Below are 24401 nucleotides of genomic sequence, written 5' to 3' on the forward strand. Positions count from 1 at the left end.
ACATACTCAACTTTTTCCATTATGCAAATTTAAAAATATGCATAATTATAAATATACACCCCCCGTATTTTTTTCAAAGACACGCTATTACTTTTTGCACTATTTATCTAATCCAATTTGACTAATGTTAAATTAAATTAAGCTCGCGGCTTATTATAAGATGTTAAGATCATTCACTCCTTATTCACTACCCGAATTTCAGTTGTGAGATAACATACCACCAATATCATGCCATCAAATATGTTTACAGAGTTTCTTTAGATTGTCTTGTTAGAAAATGGGCTCTATTTAGTTTGCATATACTAGTATATAGTAACTAGACCTAGGAAGCCAACAGACAAAAACCTGTCATGAGCTTTAACAGTAAAGAAAATTTAACTAACAACCAACAACTTTAGACTGTCTTACTAGAAACTTGGCGATACCGCCATTATATGCCATTCCTCTGATTATCAGTTTTCACAATGTGTATTTGATCCCTAAAGGCCAAAACACATATAGCCAAGGATTAAATAAAGACAATTTCACAGTAGTTGCTAAAGGGCCAAATAAAACACTAGGGTAGAAATCATATAAAATGATTGATGCTCAAACAAGAGTGAGAATATGGCTTTTTGTGTAGATACAATGCTCCCAAATAACTTCCCCTCGAAACCCTAATAGAGGTCTAAGCTCTATATGGAACTTTGGTGACTAAAAATGTTTCTTTTTATGAGACGCTTGCTCCACTGAGCTCCAGTTGAGCCACAGCTGAATTGATGGCATCGAGCACGTCCATCTTCCCCTTACTTAAAGCTTCGTCTATTGGTGTGCGCTCATGGCTAAACATTTAAAACATAAATTAAACTCATTACTCTGTTTCACTAGACTAAAGAAATTTTAACTGAGTTTTCATTTGCACCCAAAGTATGGTATGCTTCCCAACTTTCTAGCACAAGGATACAATGTCTACAACGTAACGCTCGAACATTTCAAATCGGACCAATAAACAGAATAAGATAGTCATACCTGTTAAGGATCGCGACATTTGCTCCAGCCAAAATCAAAGTTTTAACCACCTAAATCAGAGCAGTTAATCAGCAGTGAATGCTTCATGAATATGACACATAATACAGTGAATAAACTCCGTAATTAATTAGTACCTCAATGCGGTCATTCAGACAAGCCCAATGAAGAGGTGTATTCTTTTCTTCATTCAAAGAATTTAGATCCTGTGTTACATGGAAGAATGATTCTGATAAATAGATGTTTCTGGAACAATACATACAACATATATACTATAGAATTGCACAAGAACCGTAACACCCTGACCACCTCCCAGACCATCAATAGATACAAAAAGGCAGCTTTGAGGATTAACAACGAGCACCACAGACTAAGATGTCGTTCTAACAAACTATATTCTCACTTGTGTGCCCAGGGAGACTTCCTAAAAGGTCACCTCCATCCCAAAACACCTCTCAACAAAACAAGCTACTTTATCACTTAACTGACAAATGTGGGTGCTAGAATCTACCAGAATTCATCACTAAACTATGATTGAATATGCATGATTGATTTTTCAATAAACCATTATTGAGTATGCCTGAATTGAATATACTTTATCACCATTTAACTATGATGGATCATCACTTTGTCTATGCACCATCTCTAGTATCTTAATGTGTAGCCCTCACAACGTTCAGTGAGAAGTTGGAGTAATTAGGAAGATGAAGCCGCAGCATTTTGTATATTCTCTAATAGAACACATAGCACATTGGCTAGTGTTTAGGTGTTATTAAATCCCAATTCTATTGAATGATCAAGCACCCTTACTAATCACTACTACGAATCATGTAAATTATGGACGGAGATAATCTACTTACCACACCTTTACTTATAAGGTATTCAACAATGCCATGGTGACCATTGGCCGCTGCCATATGAAGAGCTGCATTGAATAATAAGGAAGATGAAACGAAAGACTGGAATGCAAATATAAAAGTGATGCAGGCATCAATCTTAGTATGACAAGAGCTTTGGCAGTACATAGAGTCCAGTATCCACTACTAATCACTTAATTGACAATGTTAAGTCACTAATCACAATGACGCTTTTTCTCAAGTTTGAAGCTGGCCACACACATGTTTATTTGCCAAAATGCATATGACAAAACGAAGAAACAAAATTGATTAGGATCTAGAACATAATATCTTGTTCAGCATAACATGGGCCAAAAAAAAAAAAACAGATGCAATATTGCAAGGGTTGAATAATCATAGATGATATCTAAAAGAGCATAAGGAAATATTAGCAGGTACACTAAGGGTACAAAGGGCTTTAAATCAACAAATAAGATAATTTTACAGTCCTGTTAGTAACAATAAACGATTTTGAAAGCAATGGGATGGTAAGTTCATGATTTGGTCCTCACTAACAAATCAACATAATCTGGGCATGAGGCCCACTTCGAGAACATTATTTACAGAGTAACGTATATGTCTTTGCCTGTAAATGGCAGAACAGACACATTTAGTCACATTACTGAAAACAAGAAAATGGAAAACACAGTCGGCCAAAAATTTCACCTTCAGTAATAGCCCTCCCTTTTCTTCCAAACTAGGTATGGAATAATATTGTAAATGGGCTTGAGAATCTAAAAGACAACAACAAGGTCTTCATCAACCTATCACAAATAAATGGCAGTTTTCAGGCACCATATCCACAATATGAACAGCAGCCACATTCTAAGCAGTTCAAATATACAGCTTCATCGTGTGACTACATGGTTAACAGAAATGCAAGATCAAACGAAACAGAACAACCAAGCAGTACTATATGAACAAGAAATCAGCTCTTTGCTAAGTAAGTCTGCAAGTGTAGGGGGCCAATTCCCAACATTGGCTTGTTGCAACAAAGTAGCAATACAGAAATAAATTGAACTGTAAATAACTCCAGTCCAAACATGAATAGATTGATGTATGATATCATCACAAATCACAACGATTCAATAATACCAGTAGAAAAGGCAGGACAACTGAGATAAAGGCAATCAAACCTGTTCGGCCTTGAGAATCCTTGGCATTAAGAGAGACTCCAGTAGATTCTAACTCTTTCAGGTCATCCAGATCATCATATCTAGCAGCCTAACCAGGGGAAATAAAGATTGTCACGTAATGCAACCCACCAATTTCTGTAGTGGGAATAAGAAAATTCCATCTAGCTAATGATAATCTTTGAGATGACGTTGCGGATTTTGGCCAAGAACATGTACAAAAAAGCGGATTAAAATCCTAATGCCTCCTCCCCTCCCCTAAAAATGTGCCCAGTTTAATAATAGATTAAGTAGGTACATGAATCAAATCAGTGAACACCCACCCAAAGTCCAAAGAACCACGACACCACGCTCCTAGAACGACTGAACCCGAACACAGGTGCACTAGTGGACTAACTTAACAAATGATGCTAACAACTTATGTTCCCTAATTAGTTCCATGAACCAGAAACTGCTATAGATGTTCCAGACTTCTAGCTAGCACTAAGCCATACTAACATCTATACTCTCCCTATGTCATTTATACAACTATTAATAAGTACCATGTCAAAATTTTGTGCTATTTGATGCCTAATTCAAGTATTCAGCTACTTGTATGTATTTTAACATCCTTTAATTTATTCAATTTTGATAGTGTTGCTAATAATGGGTAGCCAAAAATTAATAAAGTAGGCAACATACTAATCCATCTATAAGCTCTCCTGCAAATAAACTCATCAAACATCAGCATCAACACAAATATTAATGTCACTCATATAACCTAGAAAACAAAAATTAATTAACAAGATTCTTCATTTATACAAAGTATAAAATAAACTTATAAAGGGTACAATAAAATTCCAAAATGCGTTTCAAATTCATATGTTTTCAACATGAATCAAATAATCATAGTATGATAATGAATAGCATTGAAAACAGGGGATGATTAATTGCTTAATTAAGGGAATTTAAGCAAATAATAAAGAAATAATAATAGATAGTTTATAATCAAAGTAAATAATTACCTCAAGTAAGGCTTCAACTTGCTCCATCATCTCCGGTGAAATCTCAGTCGCCGGAGTTTCTTCGACGCCCATTTTTTTTTTTTTAACAGAAGAAGAGGAGGAAAGAGAAAGAAGAGGTTTTTGGGTGAGTTCTTAGGTTGTTCTGTTTTACACTGGACTTTGCCTAAACTTTTTTGTGTACATGTGCCTCAATCAAACAATGGGCTTGTTTATTCGAGTTCATCTTTTAATGTAGTTCTTAGCCCAACACAATTTTTTTTTTTTTTTGAATAAACCCCAACACAATTTTAGCCAAGGGATTAGACTGCCTTAATGTTAATATGAAATACTCTGTATTTGGAGGTAGAAATACCCTTACCTACTCCCCTACTTTCAAAATTTCTAGACCAAAAAAATCATGAGGGTTGAGTTCTGGTCATATTCATGGGCGAGTTTTATTGATAACGTAGTTTTTGCGTTGACATACGTGTACATAAGAGGGTTTATTAGTGTGAATTTTTATATTCTTATACTCTGTATTGTATGAAAGAAGGCTCATGGGCTATTATGCATAGAATATGAATGTGTTTTTTTTATTGATTTAAGTCTTTGGATTGGGTCCAAAGTCCAAGCAACCTATGTATGAATTGAATTGGACTTATATTTCAAAACCATTTTGTACTTGAATTTCATTGAACTTGAGCCTAGTTCAAATTGAACAACCTTTCATCCTTGCTCGTGGCGTGTATTTATTGATGGTTGAGTGATGTAAAATAGCTAATGATTTTTCACCTGAATCAAAATGTAACCAATTTTTAACATGAATGATGTAAAATGTTGACGCTCATTAAAATATTTATTTTCAATTTATCAAAGAACAATTATAATAAAATCTGATATAATAATGTTCACTTCAATAATGTTCACTTCTTACACCGTGAATACTTACGAGAATCTACAATCAAAGTTACACTCCGTATTAAAATGACAAGTAGACAACCATTCAAGATTACCCTTGTAGGAAGCAGATTGGACCCCAAGGCATTGAAGGCAAAAACCCAGGCTGCAATTTGCACCACATCCACAAAAAAAAAAAAAATCAAAATCACCCCCAATTATTTTGGAGCAATGACCAATTAATCATTAAATAATTCATTTTCAAAGGTGAAAAAAATTAAAACCCAGAAAATTGACTGGTATAAATTAATATCAACCACTACAATTCCAATTTTTATCTCTCAAAAAAAAAAAAAAAAGGAAAGGGAGGGGACTTTTTCCTCTTCTCCCTTCTCCAATTTCTCTGTACTTTTTTCTTTTTATTTGCAGGAATCTGGAAAAAGTATAAGAATTATACCCTTATTGATTCTATCTCCTTCCCTTTAATTTGTTTCTAATTTGGGGCTACTTCATTTGTTTACCCCCTTTTTTCTCTCTCCTCTTCTATTATTATCCTCCATTTTTCTAAGCTATGACTTCACTCACCGCCTTTGTTGACGAAACCTTTACTAACGATCTCAACAACCATCTTGTCATCCTAGATCAGGTAATCAAAGTTAAGCTCTTTGTTTGATTTTAATTTCTGGGTCATTGATTAATTAGATATTTTTGTCGAAAATTGATCTGAATTTGGAGATTTGAGGTTGTTTGTTTGATTTTCGCTTCTTGGTAATTGATTAATTAGGGTTTTCTTTCTGTAGTTGATCCCAATTTGGGAAAGTGAGGTTGTTATTGATTTTGGCTTATGGGCGATCGATTTGATTAGGGTTCTAGCTTAAATTGATCCCAATTTGGAGATTTGAGGTTATTTGATTGGTTTTTGCATCTGGGTTATTGATTAATTAGGGTTTTTTTTTTTTTTTTTTTTTTCATCCGAGCTGATCTAGATTTGGGGATTTGGGATTATATGATCAAAATTTATTGATTTTTTTTTTCCCTTTCTGGGTAATTGTGTGGAACAGGGGAAAATGAAGGAGGAGGAGGAGAGAGAAGGAAGTGAAGGGGGTGAAGTTTCTGCTGTGGCTGTGGTGGTTAATGATGGTGTCTGCGCCATTTGTTTGGATGACATTGAGCTTCAGGAAACTGCCCTTGTTAAAGGTTGCGAGCATGTTTACTGGTTTGTCTCCTTTCTTATTGTTTTCCACGATTTTTCATTCACATTTTGATTTCGTTTTCATAGCATTTGATTGATTTTTGTGTGTTTATATTGATCTTTTGGATATTTGGTTTCATATGATTATGAATGATTTGCTATGTGTTGTTATGTTGATCTTTTATATAAAACTTGTGCATTTTGGGAGAATTTATGCCATTGTATTTGTTCAAGTAAATATTGATTTTGTGACGACAACAAGCCACAGAAGAGTGTAATATATAGCCAGTATATTTGATTATCTCATCAAGTGTAACTGATTGGATTTATTCAGATGGTTGTGATCGTATTTACTGATACTAAGAATTACAAGTCCTTATAACTTTCACGAATCATGCTCTGTTTTTTGTACAATGTATGAATGAACAATGAAGTACAGCTCTCGCTATTGAATTGTTAGGAAGTTGAAACGTTGATTTTGTATTAAGTAGAAGGGGTAGAATTTATCTTGTATTTACGAGTTTGGATAATTAATAATGTCAACATACCGTGTTATTGTGTAATTGTGATGTAATTATAAACTGTTGGTGAACATCTGGAGCTAGACTAGGTATTTGTTACGAAAATCTATTCTTTGACTGCTGTAAAAGGAAGATATTGTTACTTGTGCACTTGGTTATTGGAGCATGGAATCTGTTTTCTTTGTTAAGTATATACTTGAACTGTTATGGAAGGAAAGCTTGTTATATTTGTAGACTTCACCTGGGAGATGTGGGATAAAATGGGGCATGCACACTTGTTTAATACTAGTAGTAATTATTTTAGTGCTTAGTACGATTATTAGCACTTGGAGTACTAAGGGGATCCAGGCCATCCCGCAGTTGTTCTTATTCTTATCTGAATCTATTATTTTAGTGTATGAGCAGTATGTCTTTGTCATAAAGGTTGTTGAGCACAGCCAAAAGATGTTCTGACACATTTTTATGTCACCTTAAAGTAGGGCTTTTAGTAGAAGTTAAAGGGCATATTTTCTTTTGGCCAGAATGCACAGTTATATTAGAAGTTTCATTATATTTATTAACATTAAACTGCATGGAAAACTTCTTATGGAATTGTTTGTACTGGTGTTGGATTCCATTGTCCTCTGAAGCAAACTGTCATCTTAATTCTTGTGATCATGAAAAGAATAAAATATCGTGTGCTTTAATTTTATATACTTGAGTAATTCAGGAATGTTATTGAATTTTTTTTGGGTGATTTTCTGCATTTTCAGTGTCAACTGTATCCTGCAATGGGCAACATATCATGAGAATCCAAAATGCCCGCAGTGCAAAAATCCATTTGAATCTCTCAGTGTTCATCGTGCGCTTGATGGAAGGTATTGAACTCTTAACACGCCAGAAATTTCTTCCGACCCCTTCCCCTGCCCCCTTCTAGAAGGTACTCATTATATAAGAATAAAAATATGGCAGTGAAGGTACTCACTTTGTCCTGACACACATAGTGTATCTTATTTTAGCTACTTTATCATATTTTTTTTTCCTCACATTGGGAGGCAGAGTTAAGGCATAAGGGTGTTGGTTTCACTTATTATACACTTCTATGCTGTTGAGATAGGATCAGGGTTATACGTATTTTTCCTGGATGCATGATGCATCATGCAGTTTGCTTATGTAGTGCTGCTCTTCATCTTGCAGCTTGCATGACTACATGCTTGAAGAAAGTGTGTGCTTGCTTGTGAGAGCCTCATGGTTTAAACCTTTAGTTGTGGAGCATCGAGATGACTTTTATGACGAGCTGGATGATATTTTCTATTATCAATACCAATATCAATATGAATATGAGGATCTCAATGATGAGGATCTTGAGGATGCTTATATTCATAGCTCACCAAGCCTTCGCATTGGCAACCGGAGGTGGGGAGATAATGGTTACATAAGGGCAGGTCGCCAGGAGGCAAGACCAGTCCCTAGATCAAGCTCTCAAAACTCAGGCACTAGTTCGTCCCGTCAGCGCAAACAGAAAGAGGTGGATAAGGATTTAGATGCCAGCTCTTCTGATACATCCAAGAAGAAAGAGGCTGGAAAAGATCTGATGGGGCGACGTGCCAAGAGGGCACTGAAGCGTGAAGCTGCTGACAAGGCAGCTGCGGCTAAACATCAACAGCATTTGGCTAGGTTAGGTAGGAGTATCTGATAAAGGGGTGTTGTGAAAAGTACCTTGCAAGCCAGCGGCTTTCTGTGTCACCTCACCACCAGCATCCCTTGTACAGTACCTTCCGTCTCTTAATTTCCGCTATGTAAAATAATGACACATAGGTGACTGGTCTGTTTAAGTTTAAGAATCATATAACTCTGCAAGTAAATACCTTAGTTATTATCCCATTATTTCTGGGCTGGAACTTCTTCAAGAAAGATATTGCAATAACCTTTAAACTTGGTTCTTGTGAATTCTTTGGATTTGTTCGTGTAAATAATTCTTTGAGCTGACACATTTATGAAGTTCATTAGTGTATATCTTTGGATTCAACTGCCCTCTTCTTTCTCCTCTTACCCTTTTACTTGTCCATGAATTTTCTCGTGGGAATTATGTGTTTGAATGTTCTTTCATTTGCATAGGTATGATTTTCATGCATACGTACATACAGCTACGACAATGCTTGTGACATGACTAGTCTCTCCACGCTCTATTTTTGACTATTGTGGGTGAGATTCCGTTCACACGGGATATTTTCAACCTGTGTTTATGACTGGAGTTTGGTGATGGTTGTTGCCCCATCATATTCCAGCATAATTTGATAGTCAAATGTCTGTGCATGGCAGTAGACATGTAACTAATCGAAATGATTTATGTGAATGAAGATCATTAGTTTCTAAAGCATAACTTTATCACATTTTTATTTATGTTTTTTGAAACAGACATTTTTGTTGGTATTGACACTCTTGGTGAGTGAATTGGACCATTTGCTTGCCTTGCAGCTCAGGAAAGTGTAGTAACTTTGTGAATTGTGGATGGAGACGTTATCAAAACCCTAGTAAAGGTCAATAAGTGGGACATCCCCATTTACATTTCAGTGGAGGAAGGCCTCATCACCATGAAGTGGAAGCTGCATTGTCAAGCAAAGCAAAGGTCTTTCTCTCTCTCTTCCTCTACTTTAAATATCTCTATTTATGTTATTTTGTTTCTGTTTTTGTATTTTTAATATATATATACGAAGTATTGTACAAATATCAAACCCTAGAAGGATGGTATATCCATCTCATATAACCATTTCAGTGAACACTATTTATATTCCCTGACACATATAGGTAATTTAGGATTATTCATATAAGATAGGAGTCAATTTGAGATGAAAAACTGTTAAGATTAGATGTTTTGCACATCTCTGAATTGGAAAGTAGGGCTATTTTGATAGAAACACTAAATAAGATTGGAAAAAGAATATAGGCCTATAAAAAGGAAGGTGAAAAGAGAGGAGTGACACTATATTAATATTCCTATAACATCATTATCTACATTCATTTTCTCCCATTCTACCTACTACCTTCACCCACCTCAACTTTGCTCAAATTCCTTCCATTCCACTGTATCCAAATTCTTGTATGTCTTTTTCTACTGATTTTTTTCTGCTTTGTCTTGAGTTTACTTGAAGTTGTTATGTTCTTCATACTTTAAGAATCAACAACTGTCTTAGAAGACTTAAAGACACTATTTTTCTAGCTTCTTCATCAACAACTATTTAGAAAACTATACATCACCTTTCTCTATAAATAGATAACTTTTCTTTTACAATTCTTCCCTTTCTAGTCATCTCAGTTATTATCCAATCTATATATATTTGACCATTATTCATGCTCTTTTCTTCATGGAATCCTTGAATCAATCATCCAGATTCTGTTACCATTCTGATGATCCTGAAAACGGAGTCGAATTCTCAGGGAAACTAGAAATCTTTATACATCATGCTAGGAACATACACAACATATGCATCTATGACAACCAAGATGTTTATTCTAAATTCTCCCTTACCTACAACCCGGATGAAATGGTTTCGACTCAGGTTGTCGTAGGAGGAGGCAAGAACCCCGAATTCGAAGAGAAGTTGGAGTTGAATGTTAAGCAAATAGATGCTGTTCTCAAATGTGAGATATGGATGCTAAGTAGAGCTAGAAACTTGCTTGAAGATCAGCTATTGGGGTTTGCTTTAGTCCCAATTTCTCAGATTGTTAGCCAAGGAGGTAAAATAAGCTGTCAAAATTTCAGTCTTTCTTCTACTGATCTTTTTCACTCACCTGCTGGAACTGTTCAATTGAGTCTTTCACTTTCTACAAACCTATCCTCTGTTTCTCCCCTGAATTCCTCTGCGAACAACCCGTTTCGCAATTTCTCAGGGAATTCATCTATTTCTTCTGAAGTAGTTTTGCTTGATCCAAATGATTATTCCAGAGTTGAATTTCCAGATATTAATGCAGCCACAGAAGATCAAGTGATGATATCTGAGTATTTTAATTCCAATACCTGTTCTTTAGGCTCATTTCTTCATCTAGGCTCGGCTTTAAAAGCCGAATATGATTATGAAATGGCAGGAAATTCTTCAGAAGAGAATGAGAATGAGAACGAGAATTCTCGGGATGAGAGTAATCGAAATTCTGGGATTCTGAGCTCTACAACAAGCATAAGTGATGACCGAAACACGGCTGATTCAAATTCAGCCAGTGATCAACAAACACCAACACCAACACAACCCGAAACAGGGGAGAGCCAGAGTAAGGTAGGGGGTGATGGAATTGGTGATCAAAGAGAGAAAATTAATGAAATTGAAGATTGTACAGGTGAAAGTTCAGGTTATGGGAATACAGGCCGGGTTTTTACGAATCGAGTGAGGAATGCAGGCCTAGAGGTGGAGCAGGCAGCAATGCAGCAGCAAATAGTGGATATGTACATGAAGAGCATGCAGCAATTTACTGAGTCCTTGGCAAATATGAAGCTGCCCATGGAACTCCATTCAGGCACGGATAATAAAACCTCTGGGAATGTGATTCGGATTATGGAAAGAAACAATGATTTGGATGTTGAGAACAAGAAGAAGGATGGTTCAAGAGTGTTCTATGGTAGCCGGGCTTTTTTTTGAATGTCATTAAGTTCTTCGAAATTTGTTATTTCGTAAATGGTTTAAGGTAACAAGATTAGTGTTTTGAAGATACTCTAATCTAGTTAAAGATGGAGTTCGTGTTTGTTGCTATAAATTAGTGAGATGGTTTACGAGCACCTCTATTCCTCGATGGACTAGTTAGAGAGGAAAAAAAAAAGGTTATGCTTGGATTCACTCTAGAACAAATGGCATGTAATCTTCATATTTTGGTCCAAGCTTAACTCATGTACGACTTGACAACCTTTTTAAATGTCGTTAGTGTTAAAGATTTACTAAATAAATGGTACTCGGAATATGCAAATCTTTCTTTCTAAATAGGTTAGATAGCAAATACAAAATAGAAAACTTTTTCGACAAGTACTTGTTGTCAAAACTAGTTTCTCTTTCGGCAATCCCATTTGATTTCAACATTCGTTCTTTGAAAATTGATTTCAATCTTGCTACTGCATAATAGTGTTCCAAAAATCTTTGACAGAATTTCAAGAGTGAATTTGTTTACATGTAATGTGGGTTACTAAAATCTATGTTTGGATTATGAATTGATTGACACTTGTGTAATGTGGGTTAATCATGAAGAATTAACGGAAAGACAAACGAAGTGTGGCTTTTTGTGATTTTTGTAGATTTACTTTTTTGAAGTTCATTATTGTGCCAAGGTAGTGGGATATAAAGCAAATTGATTGTCAAGAAAGATGAGATTGGGAATTTGAGGTATAAATTTACGCCTCACTATATTTAAGAGTCGCACATTTTAAAAGAAAAAGACAGAATCGCAACACAATAATGGGTGTTGAAAGCCTCAAAGGCTCAAAGCTACTCGAAATCTACAGATCTGAAGATTTGGTTAGGAGAAACAAAACCTTACATTGGCCTATTTATACTTAGTGATGACCAAGCTCTTACAATTGCTTTCACATTAGTTAAGATATTACTATATCACATCCACAGTAGTAAAAATAAATAATATATACAAGTATATTAATCAAGTTAATCAATGAATAGTGCAATATAAAAGATCCAACTTAATTTCTTTTTTTAGGGAAGAAGAAAAGGCAATAATCGACTTGTTGTTACTTAGCTTTTTTGGATTATTACTCACCTTACTATTTATGAACATTGTATAAGTTGATAATTAAAGACGATTCTAACAAATACATACATGACTATGCTTGATCTTATAAAGCACAAACACTAATTGAAGTGATGCATATAAATATTGAAAAGGGAATATCATTGTGATGTCGTTTGCCAAAACATTTTATACTTGGGTGTACATAGTGGTAGGTACACCCGAAGTTATTTTCTGCTTCTTAATATTCTTTTTAAAATGAGCAAAAACATATTAAATGAACCAAAAATATGTTTGAATGCACCTTACACCCGGGTGTATATATAATATTTCACACGTTTTGCCAATGCATTGTGGATTTGTGCTGAATTGCCGATGGGCTACGTTGCTGAAGTTGGGCCATGCGTTGGGCTACTTCCTGCCTGTAGAGTGTTGAGGACGGAGAAGTAAGCTATATATTTCCCTGGGCCAGCATTTTGGGCTGAATTGTTACTGTTAGTGAGCCTTGATTTTTTTTTATTTTTTATTTTTTTTTCTTTTTTATTTTTTTATAACAAAGCATGATTTGATGGTATGAACTTTGACATTAAATGATTGTTCCATTACCATTTTAGTTAGCATGGTCTTCACAACTTATCTCTACTTTATTTACTATTGAGAGTTGTTTATGAAGTGAACATAAAGATGGAATAGGCTTTAAAGTTTGGAGTAGTAAATATGGCACTAGGCCAGGCCGACTTAAGGCAAAATACAACCTGCACAATAAAACATAGAACGATGCGTTATTGTGCACAATAATGCACGCAAAATTAGTGAAATTTGAATAGACACGTAAATGTGACATGAGGTCATATAAGTTTGAATTGTGCATGAACGAACTTATTAAAAATTACAACACAACATGACACGACATATAACTAGTGGGTTTGGTCTAATTAACGCCAAAGAACGTGGACTCACATAAGCCATGGCCCGACACGGCCATATCCATCTTTACATCGTTACGGAGGAGTACACTTTATGATTCATGCACAAATAGCACAGCTGCACAAGTATTTTTACTTTTACAGTGAAAGACGGTGGTCAAAGCTTTGAAACCAGTAATTCCAATGGAGTGGTTGAGCAAGTGAGCAACTGTGTTTAATTGGATAGTTACTTTAGTTGGTCAATGAATTACTGTATATCAAAATTCAAAAGCAATAAAATGAGAAATAAAGATAAAGGTGAGGCAAAAATTAGCTCATAGACCCATTGATGTACAAATTTTGGAGCCAACATTTTTTGAATGCGATGTGTTTATATGTCTCAAGTTTGTGTTGACGTTACCTACTTATATAGTTATATGTCGTCTTTTTGGTTATAAGCAAATTTTAGATGGACATTATAAGAGGTTCATTATTTTTGTGAGATGTTTTTTAGCACTATCTTAGAAGATTTTGCTTAACTTATAATAGAGTTGCTCCGTGATAGATAATCAACCTATAATTTAGAACAATACATTTTTTCATTAACATGACTTCATTTTATTTGGAAAATTGTACTTCGTATATAAAAAATGTACAAGTATATATAATTATTCTATCCACAACGTTGTGTATTAATATTACCTATGATAGAAAGAAATCCTCTTTTATTTGCCCATCTTTGGATTCCAAATTTGTTCAAAGTAGATCAAACAAATCAATCGAGGTAATTAACTTAACTCACCATATTTCATCATGTGTATTAATATTACTGCCCCTCACTCTTAATATGGCAAGTAAGAACACATAGGAAACTCTATCCACAAACCTAATAAATAACATTGAATTTCATATACTTATTTAAATGTAACACTACTGTCTTTACCGATAAGAATAAAGACTTTCATATCACGAGTGACTCAAATACCTTATAAAAAAAAAAAAAAATTGTTTTATATTACTAATCATGCCTTTTTATTTAGATACGAGTAATCTAGACCTTTTCTTCTCGAGATACTTTGTATTAGACATATATCGTCTTCTAATCATTTATCCATTGAAGAAATAATGTTCACACAACTAAAAGTTCAAAGAAGTACGGATCGGAATCCGAATCTTGTGCCCTTGGCCATGAAATATATATCTATCATAATATCACCACATGATAAAATTGCCCACAACATATGGCATGGTCCCCTATTAAAGAAGCACGTCCATATATAAGACCATACTATAATATAGTCGTATAATACGAACAAACATCATATAATTGATTTATAAATGAATGTAGTTTCGTTTAAAAAAATATCCTAAAGTATAAAGATAAAGACTTTTAAACTAGGACCCATTGAAAATCATCTGCAATTACAAGTTTTTATAAAGGACAATAAACTCATTTATGGTGTTAGGGCCTAAGATCTCAAAAGAATAGGACATTTTGGACAGAATAATGCACTTCATCCATATGGTAGTTACTTATATTATGTAGGACGTTTCTAAACCATCCAAATGTCATTTTATCCATTGTAACATAGCAACTATGGCAGATGATTCTGTCCTGCGCGTAAACATAGTTATAATGATTGTACTATATTGAATATTAATTTGTTTATGAAATCAGTGTTAAAAAAATTTAAATATAGAATATGACATCATTTTACAAAGGGGACATTAATACAATATGCGGAAAATAAGCTCCGTATCTGAACAAATTGGCTAATATTAAAGGTAATTTAACATAATTATCTCCCAAACATGGTTACGCAAAATAATATCTATTAAATACATTGTGAAATGTATAGAATAAATAGGTTTAATTTTTAACTTGCATGTATATATATAATAAGATGAGAAAGACTCATTTACTATTGTGCTTTTGCCTTCATTATACATGTAATAATTAACCAAATTGATACAATGTCTAATCAAGTTTTAACACAAAATTTAGACAAAAAAGGTGAAGTCAAACTTAGCTTGTCTTGAATCTCTCTAATCTTGTAATGAATCCAAGGCGCAAAATTTGATGCTTTTTAAAAAATGGTAATAAGAAAAAATCAAGTACGAGCAAATCATATTAACATGATGATTTTGTTTGCTACATGCTAAACCTCATAAGAGTCATAACTATATGTCATAAACTTTCTACTGTTGAGTATTAATTTTTAATGATGCTTTAATTGTGCACCTTAAATACCTATTACGAGTACATTAATTCTTTCTCCTTTGACTTTTGCGGTCAAATTCTGAAATAATTGATTTTTGTAAGTATTTAAAGCTATGAAGTGTAGTCCTCATTTCTTATAGACTTTTATACTTGCATTTATGCAAGTTTTAATGTGTATATTTGATCATTAACATTACTCTATCAGTCTCTTTTCTACGGTTACATTTTGACTTCAGTTATCAACGTTTATAAACTTTCACTAAAAAAAAAAAAAACAAAATAAAATAAAATAAAATAAAATTATTATAAAGATCAAAACTATATCCATGTGAGATGTTGAATTCGTCTTTTTAGAACTTTTTCTCAACTATATTGAATATATTATATATAAATATATAAATGGTTAAAAATTTGTATTGAAGACCATATAAAGATTAAAGTTTAAACATAGAAAATAGACGAAGGGAGTTTGTTATGTGCTTACTATGTATAAAAATTTCCGAGTATAGAAAAATTCACCAAATGAATCTAAAAAGATCGGACTTCACATAAAAATGTTTACCCTATTACGAGTATCATTATTGATCAATTGCCTTCAAAAATACTTCAATTCATAAATGTATTTTTTACAAAATTCATGCTAATAAGTAAGTGGCTGATCGACCTCGAAATTGAGTTTTTAATAAAATAGTGGTCAATCCCAAAATGAGGAAAATGTAGCTCTTATCATAAAATCTTGGCCAAGAAATTATTTTTCTTTTTAAATAAGTGGATGAACAATTATAATTAATTAAATTATCCCACTTAAACAAATTATAAAATTAAATATCATAAATAAAATTAAAAATGCTATTAAATATAACAAGAAGGAAAAATAAATGAACATGGCGAAAATTAAAAGAGCCAACAAAATCAAAATTATTTTCAAAGGATAAAATTACACTTTCTAATTCATCATCCTCCCTCATATACTACATAAGATTGAGCATTACAACCAAACCACTAAAATCAAACCCACAAAAAAAAAAAAAAAAAGGAGAGAAATTATTATTATTATTGGGACAATTTTAATCCTAAAATTTTAAGCCGTTGATTTAGCAGGAGTCTTGCCATCCGACGGTGGAGCAGCATTAACATTCTGTGGTCCCACATTTTGCTGATGATCAGTAGTAGCAGCAACAGCAGTAGCAGTTGATTGACGGTTAGGATTCTTCTGATTATCATCAACGGCTGTGATCTGATCCATCAAGAAGCAAGGATCAGACGGTGGAGAATCAAATGCCATGATTTCCGGCGGAATTACTCTCGACGCTTGACGGCGGTGCCGAGACATTTTTGCGACGGTTTTTGCGGTGGAGAGAGAAAACGAAGAGAGAGATAATGTTTTATTTTTTTTATAACACTAGTATAGTGTGAGTAGTTTGTATGAAAGAGTTGGTTTAAATAAGAGGTGGAAAATTACTGTGGATGGTCTATACGCGCTTATAAAAGCCGTTGGATTACAGTTTTACATGTATTGTAATTTGATATAGATATAGTATCATGTTTGGCACTTTCTCAATAGGAGTATGACCTTACTCGCTTTTAATCTCGTTTTATTTATCTGATTATTTTAATACTGAACTAGGTTTAGTGTGAGTGGTGTTGATTATCGACGCGTAGTAGCGTAGAATTGGTGGTGTTAGTTTACTACTTTGTCACGTGTGTAGTTGTTGAATGGAGTTGGTTTTTCTTACTGATTCATTGTTATTTTCATACACGTTTATGTGAACATTAATGTAGCGCAATTGAATTGTTAATGTCAGATATCTTATTTTTTGGGTTTCTAGAAGGTTGAACAAGTAAATGTGAAGGTTTTTTTATGGTTATAAACAAATAGCAAGGAATATTCTTTGATTTCATTCTATCTCTCTTGTGAATCATTTAAGATTTTAGGTTTAAAAAAAACTCTACAGGAAAAGGCATGCAATCCCATAATTTCAGTATTAAGACTTGATTGCGACATTGATAAGGGACTAAGGGGGGGGGAGCAAAACTTCAATTACAAGATTATGCGTTATTGGATGACAATCAATTAAAAGACATCCAATTTTAACATGTGTCAACAACAATTTTGTTAACATAACTTATAAGATCATGAGCTATTGGATGACACTTTTAAAAGAGGAGAATTAACACGTAATCACTGCATTCGTCAGAGAGCGAGTGAAATGACAGTTGTAAGATCTCGTATAGTGTTATAATTGATAGAACTGATATTTCCATTAGAGAAAAAGTCATGTATATATGTTGTCCTTCACGTGTTTGCATTAAAAAGATCATGCATGTTTTTTGGGCTCGATTTTTATTAATCTTTCTTTATCCTACTGGCATCAGAACTTAAATAATTAATACTCTTTTAGAATTGGATAGTTTGTTGATAGAAGCACAATTGGGGTCCTGTCAATTTTTTTCTCGAGAATAATTATGATTAAAATGAGTTGGACTATTTGATGTTTTAATCTAGCAATATTTCCTTTATTCCCTTTTTAATAATACAAGTTCTATTACGCCGCACGCTCTAGTAACGTTGAAATATCATTAATCATATTGATAATAATAATTAGGGTGGCCCCTTCTTCCAATCATATTTGATGTAGCCATTTATCTAACCCTAGTTCTATATATGTTTGCAAGACTTGCAACTTAATTATACCATGGACATGCAACATACGTATGTCGTACATCATGATAAGTACGAGTATTATAGTACTCTCCTTAGTTCAGTTATTAAAAGGTCAATAAAGATCATTTAATTTTATAAAATTGACTTCGATTCAAACGATGCATAAAAGTCGGGAATTTGTAAGCAAAATTAGTAGTATAATCTTGATTACTGTCAAGAACACAACCTTGGAGATCTTAATCTAATTATTTTAATTAGTACTTTATTCTAATTGAACTTATCAAGGTTTATTGCACACCCCTCTATGTTTACGTAGAATCTTATCTTTTTTATATGTATCTCATATTCTTGGCACTACGATCGTAATTACTTTGGAATAGATTTTAGAATCAAGATGTGAAAGGGTGCTAAACTCTTAAATATTTCATTTTTTTCTACCCAACCATAATAATACAAGTTTGCAGTGAAATAACTTTAGAATAATTAGTTGATACTCATCAAATTATTCCTACACGTCAAAATAAGAGTCAATTGATGAAAACCACATTTCTTTTATCATTAAAATAAGATTGTCTAATATATATTAATATACTCTATATCTATTCCGTAGTAAACTTTCGATCCTCACACTTAATTTTCGACAAATTCATACAATTTTTCGGATTAATTACAATGACTTTATGACAATATTAACAATGAAACCAAACGTAATATATATGAAATCACTCCATATTCTCACAATAACTTCTAATTTCAATAGCTAAGCGATATATGATGTATCGATTTCGAGATGAAAATAGACCCAAATCCCAACCCATACAAACCTAATCCAAAAATGAAACAAAAATAAAGATGATCGACCAATCTCTTGAAAACAAACAAAAACCAAACGTAATATATATGAAATTACTCCATATTCTCACAATAACTTCTAATTTCAATAGCTAAGCAATATGTGATGTATCGATTTGCGATGAAAACAGACCCAAATCCTAACCCATACAAACCTAATCCACATATGAAACAAAATAAAGATGATCGACCAATCTCTTGAAAACAAACAAAAAAGTTACTACAACTTGTTCAACAAATAAATTAGTAACTTCTAAAATGGGTTTGACCATGGTAGATAAAACTTAATTAAATTATTAATGGTAATGAAATTGTACATAGACATTGAACATTGATCATCAAATCGTCCTAGTCTTGAATCAACGCATATAATGTCAGAAGTACCCTTGGCTTTATATGTGAAGTGTCGTATTCAACTGTATCTTTTTAAGCTATCACATGCCACTAGGTTGGAGATATGTCTATGACAACCCTCAGTTTTTTGCTCCCTATTTTTTTTATTTGTTAAAAAAAAAACTATAATTAATTTCAGTTGAATTGTTTGGATAAACCATTGCTTTCCAATTTGAGATTTCCTTCTTGACGACTACATTTAATTTTAGCAAACGTGTAAATGAGGGAATATATCCAAAAAAAAAAAAAAAAAAAAAAAAAAAAAAAAAAAAAAAGAAAAGCTTTGATAAGGTGTTAGTTGCTATTTCAACTTAAAACAAATTTTTTGGGCAAGTGAAGTATGGAAAATATTAGTCCATAAATAGCATGTTTAATTTGTATGAAGTATATATGGTTGTATTTTATTTTATTTTTGATTCGAATGAGGAAGAAATTCCAATACAAGAAAAAGAAATAAATAAGTAGCAAAGAAAAGAAACAAAAAGCGCAAAACAAACAAACCACACTCAAAAACTACAACTACTAAAAACAACTAAGGGGGAACTAGACGAGGGAAAGAAACTCCTCTAGCATCCTCCTGTAAGATCTTCCCAAGCTCTTCCGGAACCATGTTTATGATGCAAGTTGTGAGTCTTGAGAGATGCGCAGTTCGCCAATAATCCGCCACTCGGTTTCCTTCTCTATAGATGTGCACCACTCGAATTTCCCATCGATCATCACAAAGTAGCCTTTGACAATGGTTTATGTCATGAACACATTCACCCCTTCCATTAGCTTTGTTCTGCAACATTTTCACACAAGCTTGATTATCCAAGTGTACCTCAAGCTGCTTAATTTGCAAGTTTTGCGCTAGTTCAATTCCCCTAACAAGAGCCATGACTTCAGCTCTAAAAGCCGTGCAATACCCAAAGTTAGCTGAGAAACAAGCAATAAACTGTCCTTCATGATCACGTATGATGACTCCTCCACCTGTTGGTCCTGGACACCCTTTAGCTGCACCATCGCAGTTGAGCACAAACCAGCCAGGGGGGGAGTGCCAGGAACATTCACCTCCATTCTTTGATTGTTGGTGGTTATAGCTCCTACCTTCTGCTTCTTCATGCTGTTACGCATTTAACAAGGCTCCAAGATCGATTGGGATTTCATCCCTACGACTGAAAACATGACAACTTCTCCATCGCCATATCCACCACACTATAATGCAGAACATAGTATCCCACCCTTAAACATTAATATTGCTTGTTTCATCCAGATTATAGCTAAGCCAATCTTTCAAATTAAGCCGAAAAATTGCTCATGAAATCTTGGGTGGAGAATTTTATTCCATGCTAGCCTTGCACTTGGGCAATCTCTGAGAATATGCAGAGTATTTTCATCACCATTACCACAAATAAAGCACATGTGATCATCAGTTAATTTTCGCTTGAACATGTTCAAGTTGCCAAGTATACGATCGTGGCATGCCAACCAAAGAAATGCTATTATTCTCTGTTGAACTGGGGATTTCCAGATCATATTCCAATATTTCTCATCCAAGACATCAGTTTCATGTCGCATGATACTCATCACTGATTTTATGGTGAATTTCCCTTGAGAATTCCCTTTCCACTAAACTAAACCCCCCACTGTAGGATCAGCCCAAACCTCATGATTCTGGATAAATTTGAGTGCATCTTACGGTAGGTAAGGTGCAATTACACTCCATCTCCAACCTTGATCTTCTTCCCACATTTCCTCGACCGTAGCCCCCTACAATTCCATTGGTATTGGTTGAGTAACTAATTAAGTCACTCAAAGGCTTATCTGTCGCCCACTTGTGATCCCAAAAAAGAGTACGAGTTCCATTTCCAATTGCCACCCGCACACCTTCACCAAGAACTTTGGCACTTTCAGTAATACCACTCCATACATTAGACATGTCAAGTTTAGGGACAAACATATCAACATAACATCTTCCCTTATAGTTCTTGGCACGCAACACTCTGTTAGGTTTTACAGTAATCCAAATAGCAAAGAACTACTTAAAATTGTGGGAACAAAACCTAAACAGTGTATAATTAATATCAAATTATTCAACAATCCAAATACTAATCAAAGTATTACAAGCCAAGCACCAATCAAATATATAATGTAATTCAGAAATTACAAAAGAAAACACAAATGTGAAAAAAATTCTATACTTGCCTGAACTCCAAGCCTTCACCAAGAACATGAACATGAGAATGTTGATGACCACTTGAGTCTCAATCCTTGATACAATGTCTTAGGCGTGTATACACTTTCCTAAAGAGGTTAATTTCCCCCACAACGGTGCTTGGATTCAATCCGGAAATCCTCTTTGAGATACAAAAGACAGCAATTTCGTTCTTTGCACTAAGAATCGAAATAAAGATGACAAATTCACCAAGATTGGATTAATTGAAAGAGTTTTTCTCACAAAAGTTTGCAAGAAATTTGAGAGAAAATGTGGAGAATCCTTTTTGGAGAGATGAAGAATTAACTTTAGTATTTTTCTTTCACGAAAAATTGTCTTTTAATAAAGATTCAACCATCAGGAAAAACCGCAAAATAGGGAGGCGCGGGCGCGACACCTGGAAGCGCGGGCGCGCCTCCCACAATCTGCGAGATTCCACAAGAAGGCAGTGAGGGGCGCGGTTTAGGCGCGACCAGCAGCACGGGCGCTCCACCAGGACGCGCGAGCGCGCCAACCACACCCTTCCAATTCGCTGATTTCCAGAGAGGTGCGTGGTTTAGGCGCGCTCTCTGCGCGACCGCGCCTACATTGCGCGGGAGCTCTTCATGGGCGCAAGCGCGTAACCATCAATACTTTAAATATCCAACACACTCGAGCCCAAAGTGAATGAGGCTCACTAAGCATTCTCCAACCCAATTTCGTGAGGAAAGCCAAATTAGCTTGTTTGGCAGAGTGAATACCGATCCCTCCAATTTCCTTGGGTTTTTGCAGACATTCCCAAGAAAGTAAATGAACTTTCTTCTTATCTTCATTCCCACCCCACACAAATCTCCTCGTTTTCTTATCGATGTCATCACAAATCGATCTCGGAATTTTGGCAGTTTGCATCGAATAATAGGACATAGTAGACAAAGTCGATTTTGCTAATGTGATTTGCCCTGTTAGAGATAAATACTTGGATTTCCAACCAACTAATTGTCGATCGATTTTCTCGCACAAATGGCTAAAGGTGTCTTTGGTAACCCTGCTAGTAAGAGTAGGCATTCCCAAGTACATTCCCAAATCCGAAGTCACCTCCATTCTCAACTACGTACCGATTTCCAATTGCTTGTCCATCTCCACATTTTTTGAAATATAAACTCTGGATTTTGGAAGGCTCACCTTTTGGCCTGAGGCACTGCAAAACCGATTCAAGCAATTTCGAATTAAAGCAGCTTGTTCGACACTTGATTCAGTGAATAAAACTATATCATCCGCAAAAAATAAATTCGAGAGCCCGCACCAGGCCATTTTTGCTTGCACGAATGGTTTTCCAATTACCATTAATTATTGCTTCCTCGATTACTTGGTAAAAGCGTTCCATGCACATCACAAATAAATAAGGGAATAAAGGTTCCCCTTGTCGTATTCCTCAACTTGGTTTGAAGGGTTTGGAAGGCTCACCATTCCAAAGGACTTGCAAAGAGGCGGTAGTAATACAATCCATGATGACCTCTACCATATTAATTGGAATATTCATTTGCACAAGAGTATCTCGGATAAATGCCCATCTAAGCCTATCATAGGCTTTCTCAAAATCTATTTTAATAGCCATGTATCCCGTTGCCCCTTGCTTCTTTCTCATAGTGTGTAGAACTTCTTGCATAATCACTATGTTATCTGTTATTTGCCTTCCCGGGACAAAGCATGATTGAGTGTTAGAAATGAGATGAGGGAGGATTGGCTTGATCCGATTAATGATGACCTTCGTGATTATCTTATTAGCCACATTGCAGTGCCCAATTGGGCGAAATTGGGATGCCATCTCAGGTTGCTCAACTTTCGGGAATAATGCAATATATGTGTTGTTGAGTTCTTCTGTTGATTTCTTCCCTTCTAAATCGACAGAATTGCATCATACACATTTTTAGTAGAGGTGATCATTGGGCGGGCCGGGCCGGGCCAAGGCTAAAAAAATTTGCCCATTTTTCAGGCCGGGCCAAACTTCTGGCTGAAAATTTTGTGCCCAAAGTGGTCGGGCCGGACGGGCTTTTCGGACCATTTCGGGCCGGGCTAAAAAAACAACTAAAAATGCATAAAAACGCATTCCCAAACCCGTCTAAAAAAATAATTTTTCAGGCCGGGCCGGGCCCAACTCGATTTCGAGCCGGAAAAATCTGCCCAAAACCCGCCCAAAATTGGGCCGGGTCGGGCTGGGCCAACATTGATCACCTCTAATTTTTAGAAATCAATTCCCAATTTTTCTGATAAAAAAAGACTTGAAATCCATCGGGGCCTGGTGCTTTGAGGGCATCCTTATTTTTGATTACCTCGTCAATGTCATGTCTCAAGTATTGTCTAGTGAGAAAATTCCAGTTAGTGGTACATAATTCAGGGAAAATATCTTGCTGTATGTCCCTCAAGTTTTGCTCACCTTCCTCTGTAAATAAATTCAAGAAATACTCGACAATGATATTCTGAATTTCGCACTTATCTTGAGTCCAAGCTCCCTCCTTGTTCTTTAAAGCAAAAATTTCATTCTTCCATCTTCGCACAATGGTACTTAAATGGAAGAATTTTGTATTTCTATCACCATCTTGCAGCCATGTTATTCGAGATTTTTTATACCATAGTGTCTCCTCACGATCCAAAATCTCATCCAATTCTTTGCGAAGTTTGCTAGAGATTTTTGAATACCTCTAAGACGTGCAAGAAGGATGTGTTTCTGCTTGAATATGTTTCCAAATGTTTCCCGATTCCAATGTTGCAAGTCAGTAGAGAGTTTGGCAAGGGCAGGAACAAGGGGCATGTCCTTACTCCAATTTTGCTCGAAAAATTCACTAAAGTTCTCATGTTGCAACCATG

At 34.8% G+C, this 24401-nt stretch overlaps 3 protein-coding genes across 4 annotated transcripts; 2 read left to right on the top strand and 1 right to left on the bottom strand.

The window, feature by feature from the left end:
- Positions 1-404: 404 nt before the first annotated feature.
- Positions 405-4277, bottom strand: LOC110736292 (ankyrin repeat-containing protein P16F5.05c-like). Its single transcript, XM_021916476.1, has 6 exons — positions 4039-4277; positions 3038-3125; positions 1866-1930; positions 1143-1211; positions 1009-1058; positions 405-821 (listed from the first exon to the last, which is right to left on the bottom strand). The coding sequence occupies exons 1-6, from the start codon at positions 4108-4110 to the stop codon at positions 710-712; spliced, it is 456 nt and encodes a 151-aa protein (XP_021772168.1). The 5' UTR covers positions 4111-4277; the 3' UTR covers positions 405-709.
- A 953-nt stretch (positions 4278-5230) lies between these two features.
- Positions 5231-8556, top strand: LOC110736291. Its single transcript, XM_021916475.1, has 4 exons — positions 5231-5560; positions 5976-6130; positions 7380-7484; positions 7804-8556. Exons 1-4 carry the CDS (start codon positions 5486-5488, stop codon positions 8300-8302), a joined length of 834 nt encoding a protein of 277 aa, XP_021772167.1. The 5' UTR covers positions 5231-5485; the 3' UTR covers positions 8303-8556.
- A 158-nt stretch (positions 8557-8714) lies between these two features.
- LOC110736289 lies at positions 8715-11559 on the top strand. Of its 2 annotated transcripts, XM_021916474.1 has the most exons (2): positions 8715-9235; positions 10167-11559. In XM_021916474.1, exon 2 carries the CDS (start codon positions 10260-10262, stop codon positions 11235-11237), a length of 978 nt encoding a protein of 325 aa, XP_021772166.1. In that variant the 5' UTR covers positions 8715-9235; positions 10167-10259; the 3' UTR covers positions 11238-11559. The 2 variants fall into 2 exon arrangements, with proteins under 2 accessions (XP_021772166.1, XP_021772165.1); XM_021916473.1 differs by lacking the exon at positions 8715-9235 and having other exon boundaries at positions 9269-11559.
- Positions 11560-24401: the final 12842 nt, after the last annotated feature.

Source organism: Chenopodium quinoa, unplaced genomic scaffold (assembly GCF_001683475.1).
Source record: "Chenopodium quinoa cultivar QQ74 unplaced genomic scaffold, ASM168347v1, whole genome shotgun sequence".
Classification (NCBI taxonomy): Eukaryota; Viridiplantae; Streptophyta; class Magnoliopsida; order Caryophyllales; family Amaranthaceae; genus Chenopodium; species Chenopodium quinoa.

What these genes read in the sequence shown, in the direction of transcription:
- LOC110736292 (XM_021916476.1), bottom strand. Translation starts at nt 4,110, where the DNA reads ATGGGCGTCGAAGAAACTCCGGCGACTGAGATTTCACCGGAGATGATG. An exon ending in GGATTCTCAAGGCCGAACAG is followed by an intron (nt 1,931 to 3,037) that starts GTTTGATTGCCT and finishes TATTCAATGCAG; the next exon opens with CTCTTCATATGGCAGCGGCC. An exon ending in ACCTTATAAGTAAAGGTGTG is followed by an intron (nt 1,212 to 1,865) that starts GTAAGTAGATTA and finishes CATGTAACACAG; the next exon opens with GATCTAAATTCTTTGAATGA.
- LOC110736291 (XM_021916475.1), top strand. Translation starts at nt 5,486, where the DNA reads ATGACTTCACTCACCGCCTTTGTTGACGAAACCTTTACTAACGATCTC. An exon ending in GGTTGCGAGCATGTTTACTG is followed by an intron (nt 6,131 to 7,379) that starts GTTTGTCTCCTT and finishes CTGCATTTTCAG; the next exon opens with TGTCAACTGTATCCTGCAAT. An exon ending in CATCGTGCGCTTGATGGAAG is followed by an intron (nt 7,485 to 7,803) that starts GTATTGAACTCT and finishes TTCATCTTGCAG; the next exon opens with CTTGCATGACTACATGCTTG.
- LOC110736289 (XM_021916473.1), top strand. Translation starts at nt 9,972, where the DNA reads ATGGAATCCTTGAATCAATCATCCAGATTCTGTTACCATTCTGATGAT.